This window comes from Puntigrus tetrazona, chromosome 2 (assembly GCF_018831695.1).
Source record: "Puntigrus tetrazona isolate hp1 chromosome 2, ASM1883169v1, whole genome shotgun sequence".
Lineage (NCBI taxonomy): Eukaryota > Metazoa > Chordata > Actinopteri > Cypriniformes > Cyprinidae > Puntigrus > Puntigrus tetrazona.
The window spans coordinates 16,813,441-16,828,761 of record NC_056700.1 but is presented as its reverse complement, the minus strand read 5'-3'; the positions used below and the strand labels follow the sequence as shown (position 1 = coordinate 16,828,761).

Genomic DNA, 15,321 nt, shown 5'->3' with positions numbered 1-15,321 from the left:
ATATCCTGGATCTGGACTGCAATTTCTGCTCCTTGTGGTCGAGTCATCCAAGAAGACCGTAATACACGCAAAACCCCCTATTCCTAGACTGGATGGTGAAATGAGTACGAAAGACAAGATTGTGAATCTAATCATCTCCTCTGCTGAAGTTACAGACTCTGCCATGTACTACTGTGCTCTGTTGCCCACAGTGACACAACACATAACAACACTGTACAAAAACCTCCAGCCATAATCCATGTGGAAAAATGTGTTGAAATAATTGTAACCTAATCACTATTTTAAATAATATTTCAAATAAACTCCATAGCCCTGGTTTATAGGGTACTGGCGCGGTACCTTTTCAAAATGTATGCGTTTGTATCTAAAGAGTCCATTTTGGTACCTTAAAGGTTCATATTAGTACTTAAAGTGTATATATTTGAACTTAATAGGTACTAAAGTGTAACTATTGAAAAGTTCCCCTACTTCCTCAGTGAGAGTTTTTGACCTTTGTGAACCACTTTTACATGAACATATTACTGTTTAAGTGCAGAAATGCACGGCTGCAATCATACAAATAGGTATCTCAGAAAGTATACATATACACAAGTTTATCCCTTTAACATACACCAAGTTGTATGCACTGTAATGTGATTTGATATGTAATGCTTAGCAGAACCAGGTGATTATGTTCTTCCTAAACAGGCAGAAGTTCCAATGCTCACAATTGACCTCTCTGATGAATATTTTACTGAGATGTGCTTCTCCAGGCCAATGTATAGAAATGTGTGATGCAATGGCTAAAATGATCCATAAGAGGGCGGTCTTAAACCAAAAAATGAATACAAACCAAGCCATTTCTTCAAGGGTACATAAGGGGAGGAGATCCAAAGCAATTATTTCAGGCATGCAGCGGTTTCAAACATAGATAGGTTTCAGATAGATTTCATTCACTCTTTGTCAGCAATGCTATTCTTAATTTGTCTGAGCCTCGTCTCCCTTTTAACCGGTAAGATACATGCAATTAATCAAATAAACATTACTAAGAACACACTACTAAGAAAGTACTTCTGTATTTCTGTTCATCATTCATTATTCCCATCTATCGTTCTGTTTTTCCTAGGTGATGTCTCTAGTGAGGGAATAGCTCCAGTCTCTCCTAATGAATTCTTCTCAGAAGGGGACACAATCACTCTGTCCTGCAATTACAACGGATCAGCTACTACAGATGCTCTGCACTGGTATCGTCAGTACCCGAGATCCAGACCGGACTTCCTGTTTCTGGTCAATGAAGCTGCATTTAACATACCAGCTGATCCTCCAATTCCTGGAATATCAGCTAGATTAAACGGGGAGAAAAGCCGTGTGGATCTGGAGATCACTGGCGCTGCATTAACTGATTCTGCTGTGTACTACTGCGCCCTGCAGCCCACAGTGACAGCAAACACACACACACACTGTACAAAAACCTGACACACTAAAACAGAATTCAGTGTCTTTGCTCAGTGGATGATCATGCATGTTGATTTGAGCATTTTGATCCAGCATTTTAGAGCCAAAGATTAAGCATGAGATTTAATTGCCTTAGCAACAACTAACCTTGTGTTGAAGAAAACAGAATACTGTAAATAAATAAATAAAACCAGAATTTAAGGATATGCATTTAGTAAACCTCTCTAACAGTTCTCACCAGTATGCAATCTATGTTTTGTCATATTTCAGTCTTTTTTGTCAGCGCATTGAGTGTGTTATGTTACACTGCACACATTTTTTTGACTCTTCTCATTATATTATTTCAGAAATTGTCCTGAAGTTTAAATACAAAAATATTGATAAATCATGCATTATTAAAGATTTAACTAATCTTTGCTCTAATCATTTTTACTTTAACGTCTCATGATTGCTGTCAAATATTTGTCTTTTTGATATAAAGCCAAATGTGACAATTATGGATATACCTGACTCAACATTTTCTCATATGAAAAATTTGTCAAAATTTTTCAAATGTACATTCTCATGAAATTTTTTTACATTTTATGTAGGCACTACCTGCAAGATACTATGCAGCATTTTTTTCGTTTTGAAAGTGTATCACATTTTATATAATCATAATTATACATAGATGATGTGGGCGGAGCTTCAAGAAGTGTTGGGATTTATCTATTTGGCTTCGGTCGGTACTTTAGCATTTCAAAAATGGCTTCGTTTTTATACCTACTTGTAATTTTAGCTATGCAGGGTGAGTAGGGTTTAATTAAATTGTACAGTAATATTTAAATACATGATACAAAAAAAAGCTATTTTCATAACATTTCCTGATGTTTGTCATGCTCTATTTGCAGATAAATCTTTTGGCCAGTCAATAGAACCGTTGCAGACCACAGAACGCGCCACTGAGAGAGAGACAGCCATTATGTCGTGCAAATATGACAGCCAAGCACGGAGTTTACACTGGTATCGACAATACCCTGGATCAAGACCTGAATTTCTGATTCTCGTTTATGAATCAAATAGTGTAGTTCATGCAGAACCCCCTTTCCCAAGACTGAATGCAAGAGTGAATAAGGTGGAGAAGCAGGTCCATCTGGAGATCTCCTCTGCTGCTGTATCAGACTCTGCTCTGTATTACTGTGCTCTGGAGCCCACAGTGACAGGAAACACATCAACACTGTACAAAAACCTCTATGATAAATAAAGATCAAATAAAGATTAAATAAAGATATTGGTTAATTTTGAATAAATTTGTATGCATTATAATATACTATATTTTAATGTATTATATTTTTATCATTTTTTTATGCAAGAATATTTCATTCCTTTAAAAAAAAAAAAAAAAAAACCCAGTTGAATATAAATGTGCAAAAATAGGCATTTTCAGAAGAACTGAATAAAATTCTATATTTGTAGCCTAGTTTCCCCACCATTCTTAAAATCTCATCAGTTAGCTAAACAAACAATATTTCAAACTAGATCCGATGCACTGATGATGAATGTAATCTGAATGTTACATTGAAAGTTTTGGGTGGAGCTTTTGGGTGGAACTCAAAAAAAAAAAAAAGAATTCACATCTGTTTTCATTTACACCCTGTGGTGCAGAGATGATGCTTCTGTGCTGTCTGCTTGTGTTTTCAATGACAGAACGTAAGTGATAAACAGTACTATCGTTTTGTTTAAAGATAGGATTATAATTAATCGTATTAACACGCTTTTATGCCAGTTCATATACAGCAGTAATTAAACATTTTATCATTTGGTTTGCATGTGATTTACATTTTGTGAAATTTTTATATTATGTTTAGCTGAAAGCTTTCTATTCTATGCAGACACACTTGCACAGTCAATAAATCCACTGCAGAATGACCTTCATATCACTGAAAAGCAGCCTGTCATGCTGTCCTGCAAATATGAGGGAAGTGCAAACAGTCTACATTGGTATCGACAGTATCCTGGATCCAAACCTGAATTTGTGCTCCTTGTCATGGAAGCATCCACAAAAAATGTAATATATGCAGATCCCCGTATCCCTGGAATGGATGGAAAAATAAGTATGAATGATAGGAAAGTGGATCTGATCATCTCGTCCGCTGAAGTGACAGACTCTGCTCTGTATTACTGCGCCCTGCAGCCCACAGTGACAGGAAACACATCAACACTGTACAAAAACTGCTATGAGAAGTTCTTTTTGTGTAAAACGTTAAATATCATCTACAATATTAGTGCAATTAAAATAATATGCATTTACTTTCTAAAAGCATTGGTTTTCTTTCACTGGGATTAAATGCTTGAAGTCTAAATAAAATTATTAGTCAATTTTAATCAAATTGTATAACATTTTATGCATTATAATATATTGCATTTTAGCGTATTTACATATTTTTGTCATTTATATTTTTTTATGAAAGAAAGAAAAAGATTCTTTCAAAACAAATATTTCATTCATTCATTCATTCTATATATTAAAAAAAACACTCGAACAAATGTGCAAAGATTGCCATTTTCAAAAGAACTGAATTAAATTATAGAATTGTAGCTTAGATATCACAAAATATAATTCTACTGGTAAATAAATATTTCAAACTAGATCTGATACACTGATGATGAATGTAATCTGAACGTTACATTGCAAGTTATGGGTGGAGCTTTTGGGTGGATCTCACAAAAATTCACATCTGTGTTCAGTTTTCATTTACACCCTGTGGTGCAGAGATGATGCTTCTGTGCTGTCTGCTTGTGTTTTCAATGACAGAACGTAAGTGATAAACAGTACTATCGTTTTGTTTAAAGATAGGATTATAATTAATGGTATTAACACGCTTTTATGCCAGTTTGGATAGTAGTTAATTAACCTTATTTTATAACTTTGCTTGCATGTGATTTACATTTTGTGAAATTTTTATGTTTATCTGAAAGCTTTCTATTCTATGCAGACACACTTGCACAGTCAATAAATCCACTGCAGAATGACCTTCATATCACTGAAAAGCAGCCTGTCATGCTGTCCTGCAAATATGAGGGAAGTGCATACAGTCTACATTGGTATCGACAGCATCCTGGATCCAAACCTGAATTTGTGCTCCTTGTCGTGGAAGCATCCACAAAACAAGTAATATATGCAGATCCCCGTATCCCTGGAATGGATGGAAAAATAAGTATGAATGATAGGAAAGTGGATCTGATCATCTCGTCCGCTGAAGTGACAGACTCTGCTCTGTATTACTGCGCCCTGCAGCCCACAGTGACAGGAAACACATCAACACTGTACAAAAACCGCTATGAAGTGGAAAAACTGGATCTCTATCATTTTGTCATCACATCATGTTTACTGCTTGCAGATTATTCAAAGACATTTCACACAAAATTATTTTTTTAAAATAGATAAATATGAGGAATGTAAAAATGACAAATATGATCAAATTAAATTTTAAATCAAATAGGCATGAGTTTCTGGGCAAGATTTTAGGTTAGAAATTCCTATGAACGTTTAAGAGAAAGATTTAATTCATTTTGACAGATCACCATTTTCTTTTGTCAATTTAAAACTAGCAAGGTCAACAAGGGTGATTATGTTAAACAGCCCTGTGGTGTAACAAATTAAATTTAAAAAGTACAAATATTCAAAGTGTCCCAATTAAAATGGTCATACACACGGCAGAGTTTTCAACAGAGTGAAGCATGTCTCTTTACCAGATTTGTCATTTCCCAAATATTCCATGTCAACTTTGTGTATTTCACATCAGTTATTTTCAAGTTATTCATATTAAAAACAAATATCCTTTAAATTTCTAAAGCTTCATTTGAAATAACAGAGGGCAAAATTGCAAAGAAAAAGCATAATATGAATAATAACTTTGCACTTTCACAGCTGATTGATTTTAATTCATTATTGCAGCCACAGGCTGGCGTTATCTCCAGTCTTATTTATCATAAAACATAGTATCCTTAACTGCTATGATGCTTAGGTGTCATCCTGTATAAACTCCAATGATTGCATACAATCAACAGAACCTAAACTCAAATACTTGCATACTACCTACTTCTTCCTATACAGATATTGCAATTGTTAAGCAGTTAGTAGAGCAATAACAAAAATGTACAGCAGATGGCAGTGTTCACTCAGATTACAGAGGATTTGAATCATCAATTGGTTTAACAATAAAGGTAATGCGCACATAAACAGTCTGTCAGTTCTAAAGAATGAGCCGCTTGTGATGATCAGGATGTTTCTATGCAGTGTCTGGTTCATTCTTCTCTTTTCAGGTAAGTTCAGTGACATTTAGAGGAAACAGAGTCTCCCTTCAAAAAGTCATCAGGTATTAATAGTGTGTTAAACTGCAAAGCTCTGCCTGTTTCAGGTTCTGCAAGTGAAGAAGGAATAACTCCTCTCTCCTCATCTGAACTTGCTACTAAAGGTGACTCTGTTACTTTGGGCTGCAATTATGAAGGGACATACAGCAGTGATTCTCTCCTGTGGTATCGCCAATACAGCAGCTCCGAACCTGAGTTTCTGTTTCTGGTTAGTGAAGACAACCTTGAGCAGCCGGCTGACCCTCCAATACCTGGAGTGTCTGCTAAAGTAAATGAGGAGAAAACCCGTGTGGATCTGAAGATCTCCTCTGTTTCTGTATCAGACTCTGCAACGTACTACTGTGCCCTGAATCCCACAGTGACAGGAAACACATCAACACTGTACAAAATTAAGGGGAAAACAACTAAATGAACGACCTGATGAACTATGCTAAATTACAAATTTACCCTCTTTATAGTATTATACTGGAAAAATGTATTTGCTTAATGCTGTAATATATAGCACTGGAATGCTCAACAGAGGTCATACAGTTTACAATTTTGATTTTGGGTAAAATCTATTCTATGGGTATAAAAATGCTATGGAATTTGCAGTGGTGCACACTTCATATACAGTACTTGTATTAAAGTCCAATCTAATAGTATAGATGCTATCAAATGTGGTTGATAAAGATCTTTAGAGCAGCAACACACATTTCTTTAGTTTATTATTGACTTTGCTCTGTTTTGGAAATGATTACAGGTATATGAATGTGTTAATATATCTGATATACGGTATCTATAGTCCTATAAAATACGCATATTAATGAACATACAACACTAAAGGTGCCCTCAAAATTTTATTCTTCTGTTGTTTATATCTTCCCAGTAAGAAAGAAAGAAAAAAAGAAAGACAGAAACTTTCACAAAACAATACAAATAACCGACACAACACCACATTACAAACACCTCCTAAAAATACACATTTTTTTGTCCAAATGTCCAACTAAATAAATATGCGTTGTTATCAGTAATTACATTGATTCTTGGATTTATTAGTACTGACATAAACTGCCTAAAAGCAACAGTATCTAAAAATCAAATAAACCTTACACATCAGTCAGACTACTAGTCCTTACATAGCCACCTAATTAGTAATAAACTAATTAGTCATCAGCCATTTAATAGCATGTACAGCAGATGGCAGTGTTCACTCAGATTACAGATGATTTGAATTTTCACTTCGTGTAACATTTGATTCGAAATATAGGGGAAAACAAATAAAGAAATGACCTGAAATGACTACAGTGGATTAAAACTATACATGACTAAGACTTTATGATATGATGCTCTGAATATATGCATGCATAATGCCGCCGCAAAATGTGAATAACCAGAAAGCTTAGCAGAAGGTCAAGCAGTCATACATTGCGTTTCAGATAAATATACAAAATGTACATATCCAAAATTTCTAAAGTTTGATGTAACAAATTATATAGATTTCACAAATCATTATGTCTTGTGATTGGACTGTTACTTGTAAATCTAGTGGTAGTACTAATGTTTTTACATATATTATCAAAAGTTACAAAAGAAAAACATTGATAAACATCTACTAAAGACACAGACGCTGGTCTTAAAGATTGTAGGTCAAGGAAATGCTGTACAGACATTGATCTGACTGAGAGGGTGGAGCTTCGTTGTGTATGAATGCATCTCATAAAAGTGGAGGTGAAACGGTCATCTTGAACCATTATGTTTATCTTCACACTTATTAGTGTATGGATTAATCGGGGTGAGATTAAATCATGCAAACATATCAATTCCTTTAAATTATTTTGAAGTGAACAGAAGTCGTATTAAATAATGTATATTTCATTACTCCCATCAAGTTGCTGCCTAACCAAGCTTTTTTGTTTGTTTGTTTGTTTGTTAGGTGACACAGGGGCAAATGCGATCTTCCCATTATCTTCTAGCATAAGCACTGTTGTTAATGGAAATGTAACCTTATTTTGCAGTTACAATGGATTTTTCTGGAAATGTGCTCGGTGTGGAGTGGTACAAACAATATCCAAGATCAAAACCTCAGTTCTTCATTAGATTCTATCAACATGGACATCTGACAGGGCCAACTCCAACCCTTTTACCACACTTTTTTAGCTAAAACTGATGGAAGATCTCCAACAATCTCACGTTGCATTATGTTACTTGGATAGATTCAGCGGTGTACTACTGCGCAGTGATGACCACAGTCACAGGAAACCTAGAGGTTCCTATACAAAAATATCATTTACTTCAGAATGAAGGTCTTTCGTGTGACAATTAAAACATCTTCCTCTTCTCTTTTGGAGATGAAACAATGTTACATTTAATGAATTATATCAATAGCATTTCTCTCTTTTATAATCTATAGCAGGTATCTACACACGGCACAGTTTACAGAAGGCCTTATAGTTTAAGATAATGTGGATGATTTTACTTATGTTATTTGTAATTAAAACATAATAATTGCAATACAGTGACAAACAATTGCCTTACATCTGTATCCACTATTCATTTCTCAAAATCAACAGCTCCCAGAATCCTTTGGGTGGAGCTTGGTGAGAATGCATACAGCAGAAGGCAGTGCTTTGTTACTACAATCTTATTTCGCAGATGATCTCCCACAGTCATAATGATTTTGTTTTACTTAAATGTTTTTGCACTTCTAACAGGTATGTAAATCTAGTATTCACATGTTACTTAATCCACAGTGTAATCTAATTATTGAAGGCACTATTATTATTAATCTTACATTTATTTTTTCCCAGAGAGTGTTTCCACGAATGCAATAACATCCCTCTCTACTGAAAATCATGCTTTAGAAGGAGAAAAAGCGACTCTTTCATGCAACTACAGCGGAAATAACATACAGAGTCTTCAGTGGTACAGACAGTATTCCAACACTGCCCCTGAATTTCTCCTGCAAGACTGGGAAACTCAAGGTTCAGAGCAGAAGGGCCGTTATGTTGCTGAAGCGCAAAAAGTCAAAGAACATCTGAAACTGGAGATCTCTAAAACTGAAGTGGAAGATGCTGCAATATACTACTGTGCCCTGGTGCCCACAGTAACAGGAAACACTTCAGCACTGTACAAAAACATGAGAGCATGAGGAGTACAGAAAGAAAGAAAGAAAGAAAGAAAGAAAGAAAGAAAGAAAGAAAGAAAGAAAGAAAGAAAGAAAGAAAGAAAGAAAGAAAGAAAGAAAGAAAGAAAGATATTGCAATTGTTAAGCAGTTAGTAGAGCAATAACAAAAATGTACAGCAGATGGCAGTGTTCACTCAGATTACAGAGGATTTGAATCATCAATTGGTTTAACAATAAAGATAATGCACACATAAACAGTCTGTCAGTTCTAAAGTATGAGCCGCTTGTGATGATCAGGATGTTTCTATGCAGTGTCTGGTTCATTCTTCTCTTTTCAAGGAAAAGAAAGAAAGAAGGGATAAAAAGAAAGAAAGAAGGGATGAAGGAAAGAAAGAAAGAAAGAAAAAGGGATGAAAGAAAAAAGAAAAAAAGAAAGAAAAGATAAAAAAAGGCATGAAAGAAAGAAAGAAAGATAGAAAACAGAAAGATAGAAAGATAGAAAGAAGGGATGAAAGAAAAAAGAAAGAAAGAAGGGATAAAAGAAAGAAAGAAGGGATGAAGGAAAGAAAGAAAGAAAGAAGGGATGAAGGAAAGAAAGAAAGAAGGGATGAAAGAAAAAAGAAAGAAAGAAGGGATGAAAGAAAAAAGAAAAAGAAAAAAGAAAGAAAGAAGGGATAAAAGAAAGAAAGAAAGAAAGAAAGAAAAAGAAGGGATGAAGGAAAGAAAGAAAGAAGGGATGAGGGAAAGAAAGAAAGAAGGGATGAGGGAAAGAAAGAAAGAAAGAAAGAAAGAAAGAAGGGATGAGGGAAAGAAAGAAAGAAAGAAAGAAAGAAAAAGAGATGAAAGAAAAAAAAGAAGGGATAAAAAAGAAAGGAGGAAGGCATGAAAGAAAGAAAGATAGAAAACAGAAAGATAGAAAGAAAGAAAGAAAGAAGGGATGAAAGAAAAAGAAAGAAAGAAGGAAGAGATGAAAGAAAAAAGAAAGAAAGAAGGAAGGGATGAAAGAAAAAGAAAAAAGAAAGAAAGAAGGGATGAAAGAAAAAAGAAGGGATGAAAGGAAGAAAGATAGAAAGAAAGAGTAGTGTAGTATGTGTAGTAGTAGTAGTAGTAAGAGTATGTGTAGTAGGTCTAGTCGTAGTAGTATGTGTAGTACGTCTAGTAGTAGTAGTAGTAGTATGTGTAGTAGGTCTAGTAGTAGTAGTAGTAGTAGTAGTATGTGTAGTAGGTCTAGTAGTAGTAGTATGTGTAGTAGGTCTAGTAGTAGTAGTAGTATGTGTAGTAGTAGTAGTAGTAGTATGTGTAGTAGGTCTAGTATGTGTAGTAGGTCTAGTAGGAGTAGTATGTGTAGTAAGAGTAGTATGAGTAGTGTAGTATGTGTAGTAGGAGTAGTATGTGTAGTAAGAGTAGTAAGAGTAGTATGAGTAGTGTAGTATGTGTAGTAGGAGTAGTATGTGTAGTAAGAGTAGTATGTGTAGTAATATTAGTAAGAGTAGTATGTGTAGTATGTGTAGTATGTGTAGTAAGAGTAGTATGTGTAGTATGTGTAGTAGGAGTAGTAGGAGTAGTATGTGTAGTAAGAGTAGAGAAAGAATGGATGAAAGAAAAAAGAAAGAAGGGGTGAAAGAAAGAAAGGATGAAAGAAAGGATGAAAGAAAGAAAGATAAAAAGAAAGAACGAAAGAAAGAAAGAAAGAAGGGATGAAAGAAAAAAGAAGGGATGAAGGAAAGAAAGAAGGGATGAAGGAAAGAAAAAGAAAAAAAGAAAGAAAGAAAAAAAGAATAAAGAAAGAAGGGATAAAAAAGAAAGAAACAAAAATAAAAAGATAGAAAAAAATAAAGATAGGAATGAAAGGAATGAAAGATAGAAAGAAAGAAGGGATGAAAGAAAAAAGAAAGAAAGAAGGGATGAAAGAAAAAAGAAAGAAAGAAGGGATGAAAGCAAAAAAGAAAGAAAGAAAGAAGGGATGAAAGCAAAAAGAAAGAAGGAATGAAAGAAAAAAGAAAGAAAGAAGGAATGAAAGAAGAAAGAAGGGATGAAAGCAAAAAGAAAGAAAGAAAGAAGGAATGAAAGAAGAAAGAAGGGATGAAAGCAAAAAGAAAGAAAGAAAGAAGGGATGAAAGAAAAAAGAAAGAAAGAAAAAGAAAGAAGGGATAAAAAATGAAAGAAAAAAGAAAAAAAGAAGGGATGAAAGAAAAAGAAAGGATGAAAGAAAAAAAGAAAGAAGGGATAAAAGAAGGGATGAAAGCAAAAAAGAAAGAAAGAAGGGATGAAAGCAAAAAAGAAAGAAAGGAATGAAAGAAGAAGGGATGAAAGAAAAAAGAAAGGGATGAAAGAAAAAAGAAAGAAAGAATGGATGAAAGAAAAAAGAAAGAAAGAAGGGATGAAAGAAAAAAGAAAGAAAGAAAGAAAGAAAGAAAGAAGGGATGAAAGAAGGGATAAAAAAGAAAGAAAGAAAGAAGGGATGAAAGAAAAAAGAAAGATAGAAAGAAAGAGGGGATGAAAGAAGAAAGAAAGAAAGAAGGGATGAAAGCAAAAAGAAAGAAAAAGAAAGAAAGAAGGGATGAAAGAAAAAAAAGAAAGAAAGAAAGGATGAAAGAAAAAAGAAAGAAAGAAGGGATGAAAGAAAAAAGAAAGAAAGAAGGGATGAAAGAAAAAGAAAGAAGGGATGAAAGAAAAAGAAAGAAGGGATGAAAGCAAAAAAGAAAGAAAGAAAGAATGGATGAAAGCAAAAAGAAAGAAGGAATGAAAGAAAAAAGAAAGAAAGAAGGAATGAAAGAAGAAAGAAGGGATGAAAGAAAAAAGAAAGGGATGAAAGCAAAAAGAAAGAAAGAAAGAAGGGATGAAAGCAAAAAGAAAGAAAGAAAAAGAAAGAAGGGATAAAAAATGAAAGAAAAAAGAAAAAAAGAAGGGATGAAAGAAAAAAGAAAGAAAGGATGAAAGAAAAAAAGAAAGAAGGGATAAAAGAAGGGATGAAAGCAAAAAGAAAGAAAGGGATGGGAAGAAAAAAAAGAAAGAAAGAAGGAATGAAAGAAGAAGGGATGAAAGAAAAAAGAAAGGGATGAAAGAAAAAAAAGAAGGGATGAAAGAAAAAAGAAAGAAAGAAGGGATGAAAGAAAAAGAAAGAAAGAAGGGATGAAAGAAGGGATAAAAAAGAAAAAGAAAGAAGGGATGAAAGAAAAAGAAAAAGAAAGATAGAGAAAGAAAAGGATGAAAGAAAGAAAGATAGAAAGAAAGAAAAAGAAAGCAAGAAAGAAAGGAAGAAAGAAAGAAAGCAAGAAAGAAAGAGGGGATGAAAGAAGAAAGAAAGAAAGAAAGAGGGGATAAAAGAAGAAAGAAAGAAAGAAGGGATGAAAGCAAAAAGAAAGAAAAAGAAAAAGAAGGGATGAAAGAAAAAAAGAAAGAAGGGATGAAAGAAAAAGAAAGAAAGAAAGAAAGAAAGAAAGAAGGGATGAAAGCAAAAAGAAAGAAAAAGAAAGAAAGAAAGAAGGGATGAAAGAAAAAAGAAAGAAAGAAAGAAGGGATGAAAGAAAGAAAAAAAGAAGGGATGAAAGAAAATAGAAAAAAAAAGAAAGAAGGGATGAAAGAAAAAGAAAGAAAGAAGGGATGAAAGAAAAAAAAGAAAGAAAGAAAGAAAGAAAGAAGGGATGAAAGAAAGAAAAAGAAGGGATGAAAGAAAATAGAAAAAAAAGAAAGAAGGGATGAAAGAAAAAAGAAAGAAAGAAGGGATGAAAGAAAAAAGAAAGAAAGAAAGAAAGAAAGAAAGAAGGGATGAAAGAAAAAAGAAAAAGAAGGGATGAAAGGAAGAAAGAAGGGATGAAAGATAGAAAGAAAGACAGAAAGAAAGAAGGGATGAAAGAAAAAAGAAAAAGAAGGGATGAAAGGAAGAAAGAAGGGATGAAAGAAAAAAGAAAGAAAGAAGGGATGAAAGAAAAAAGAAAGATAGAAAGAAAGTAGTAGTAGTAGTAGGAGTATGTGTAGTATGTGTAGAAGGTGTAGTATGTGTAGTAGTACTATGTAGTATGTAGTAGTAGTAGTAGTATGTAGTAGTAGTAGTAGCAGCATGTGCAGTAGGTGTAGTAGTAATAGTAGTATGTGTAGTAGGTGTAGTAGTAGTAGTATGTGTAGTAGGTCTAGTAGTAGTAGTAGTAGTATGTGTAGTAGGTGTAATAGTAGGAGTATGTGTACGAGTATGTGTAGTAGGTATAGTAGTAGTAGTAGGTGTAGTATGTGTAGTAGGTCTAGTAGTAGTATGTGTAGTAGGTCTAGTAGTAGTAGTAGTATGTGTAGTAGGTCTAGTAGTAGTAGTATGTGTAGTAGGTCTAGTAGTAGTAGTAGTAGTATGTGTAGTAGGAGTAGTATGTGTAGTAGGTCTAGTAGTAGTAGTAGTATGTGTAGTAGGTTTAGTAGTAGGAGTAGTAGGAGTAGCATGTGTAGTATGAGTAGTAGGAGTAGTAAGTGTAGTATGTGTAGTATCTGTAGTAGGAGTAATAAGTGTAGTAAGAGTAGTGTAGTATGTGAAGTATTAGTATGTGTAGTAGGTGTAGTAGTAGTAGTAGTAGTAGCATGTGTAGTAGGTGTAATAGTAGGAGTATGTGTACGAGTATGTGTAGTAGGTATAGTAGTAGTAGTAGGTGTAGTATGTGTAGTAGGTCTAGTAGTAGTATGTGTAGTAGGTCTAGTAGTAGTAGTAGTATGTGTAGTAGGTCTAGTAGTAGTAGTATGTGTAGTAGGTCTAGTAGTAGTAGTAGTAGTATGTGTAGTAGGTCTAGTAGTAGTAGTATGTGTAGTAGGTCTAGTAGTAGTAGTAGTAGTATGTGTAGTAGGTCTAGTAGTATTAGTAGTCTGCTCGATTGCTCCTGTCTGCTGAGAGGTTGGTTTGTTTGTAGCTGCGTGTAGCTTCGCTTTTCAATTTATCACCTCTTCCCTAGAGATCAAATATAATTTAACTGTGTACATACCGTTGATACTATCAAATTAATCTAACTAATTAGACTGCTGTTAGTTTGTTCGCTTTAATCTAAAACTCGGTGGTGAGTTAGTACTCGTTAGCCGATTCACTTTCGCTCTCACACGCGTTTTCGCGCCTATTGTGGGCTTTTTCCGCTCCTGTTCATTTGTTTCTTGCGCTCGTTCGCTCCATTTTCACAAGCTCATCAAAACAAGAGTGGTAAGTGAATCCTTACGGTGAGTAAATGGCTTCTCCCTGCATCGTCACTTGCACCGTCTGTCACATGTATAGCTTATCCTTCTCTGTTAGTGATCAGGGATTCACGTGTGATAAATGCAGGGAAATAGCTAGGCTGACAGAGAAGGTTTTAGAATTAGAGACACGCATCCAAACTTTAATTGAGGACAGTAAGAATGCCAGGGCTGTAGATACTTCTTTGGATGCGACTAGTACAGTGAATCATGTACATTGTTCGGTTCCAGCTTCAGAGCCCCTGCAGCAGGGCAATTGGGTGACCGTGAGGCGGGCTAGTCGCGGGTCAAAACACCGCTCTTCCGTTCCGATCAGAACATCAAACAGGTTCTCCCCACTCAGTGACGCACCCACTGAGAAACCTGATCAAAGTGCTCTAGTAATTGGCGATTCTATTGTACGGAACGTGAAAATAGAGACACCAGCCACCATAGTCCAATGCTTACCGGGAGCCAGAGCGTCTGACATCTTGTCAAATTTAAAAGTGCTGGCTAATGCTAAACGTAAATTTCGTAAGATTGTTATTCACGTTGGCGCAAATGATGTTCGACTTCGCCAGTCGGAGATCACTAAAAATAATATTAAAGAGGTGTGTGAATTTGCAAGCACGATGTCGGACAATGTAATATGCTCCGGTCCCCTCCCTGCTTAACGGGGTGATGAGATTTACAGCAGACTGCTGGGTCTCAATGGCTGGATGTCTAAGTGGTGCCCACAGAACAACATAGGCTTTATAGACAATTGGATGAGTTTCTGGGGCAGACCTGACCTGTTGAAAAGAGATGGTCTTCATCCCTCCTGGGGTGGTGCCGCTCTTTTATCTAGAAATATGGCATATAGTCTTATAGCTCCAACGTGACCAACAAGTGCCCAGGTCAGGAAACAGACAGACCGGCTAAACCGACCGTCTGCTAGCTGCCTCATGTCACAGGAGGCAGTTAATTCTCAGCACATAGAGACTCTTTCACCTAGATATCACACTATAGAGACTGTGTCTGTTCCCCGAATTAGAATATGCAGAGAACGTCCAAACCTAGCAATAATTGAATTAATGTCCAACAAATTAAAACTACCTATAATTCAAATAAGCAAACGATAAAACTTGGCTCGCTAAATATTAGATCACTTTCCACAAAAGCCCTTTATGTATATGATTTGATCAAAGATCAGAAGCTAGATTTGCTTTGTTTGACAGAAACCTGGCTAAAACCAGATGATTATATTACGC

General features: G+C 35.0%; 1 long non-coding RNA gene and 4 gene segments (V, D, J or C); all 5 read left to right on the top strand.

Annotated features, from left to right (window-relative positions):
• Positions 1 to 231: 231 nt before the first annotated feature.
• LOC122356641 lies at positions 232 to 2,441 on the top strand. The segment is given in 2 exon segments: positions 232 to 991; positions 1,106 to 2,441. Coding segments are annotated over 2 exon segments (393 nt in total).
• On the top strand, positions 2,215 to 2,677 carry LOC122327057. The segment is given in 2 exon segments: positions 2,215 to 2,221; positions 2,325 to 2,677. Coding segments are annotated over 2 exon segments (360 nt in total).
• A 314-nt stretch (positions 2,678 to 2,991) lies between these two features.
• Positions 2,992 to 3,760, top strand: LOC122327046. The segment is given in 2 exon segments: positions 2,992 to 3,123; positions 3,306 to 3,760. Coding segments are annotated over 2 exon segments (498 nt in total).
• A 199-nt stretch (positions 3,761 to 3,959) lies between these two features.
• Positions 3,960 to 5,504, top strand: LOC122356623. The segment is given in 2 exon segments: positions 3,960 to 4,231; positions 4,410 to 5,504. Coding segments are annotated over 2 exon segments (486 nt in total).
• A 709-nt stretch (positions 5,505 to 6,213) lies between these two features.
• Positions 6,214 to 8,925, top strand: LOC122356666. Its single transcript, XR_006252362.1, has 3 exons — positions 6,214 to 7,561; positions 7,703 to 8,480; positions 8,577 to 8,925. It is a non-coding gene; the product is annotated as an uncharacterized LOC122356666 (long non-coding RNA).
• Positions 8,926 to 15,321: the final 6,396 nt, after the last annotated feature.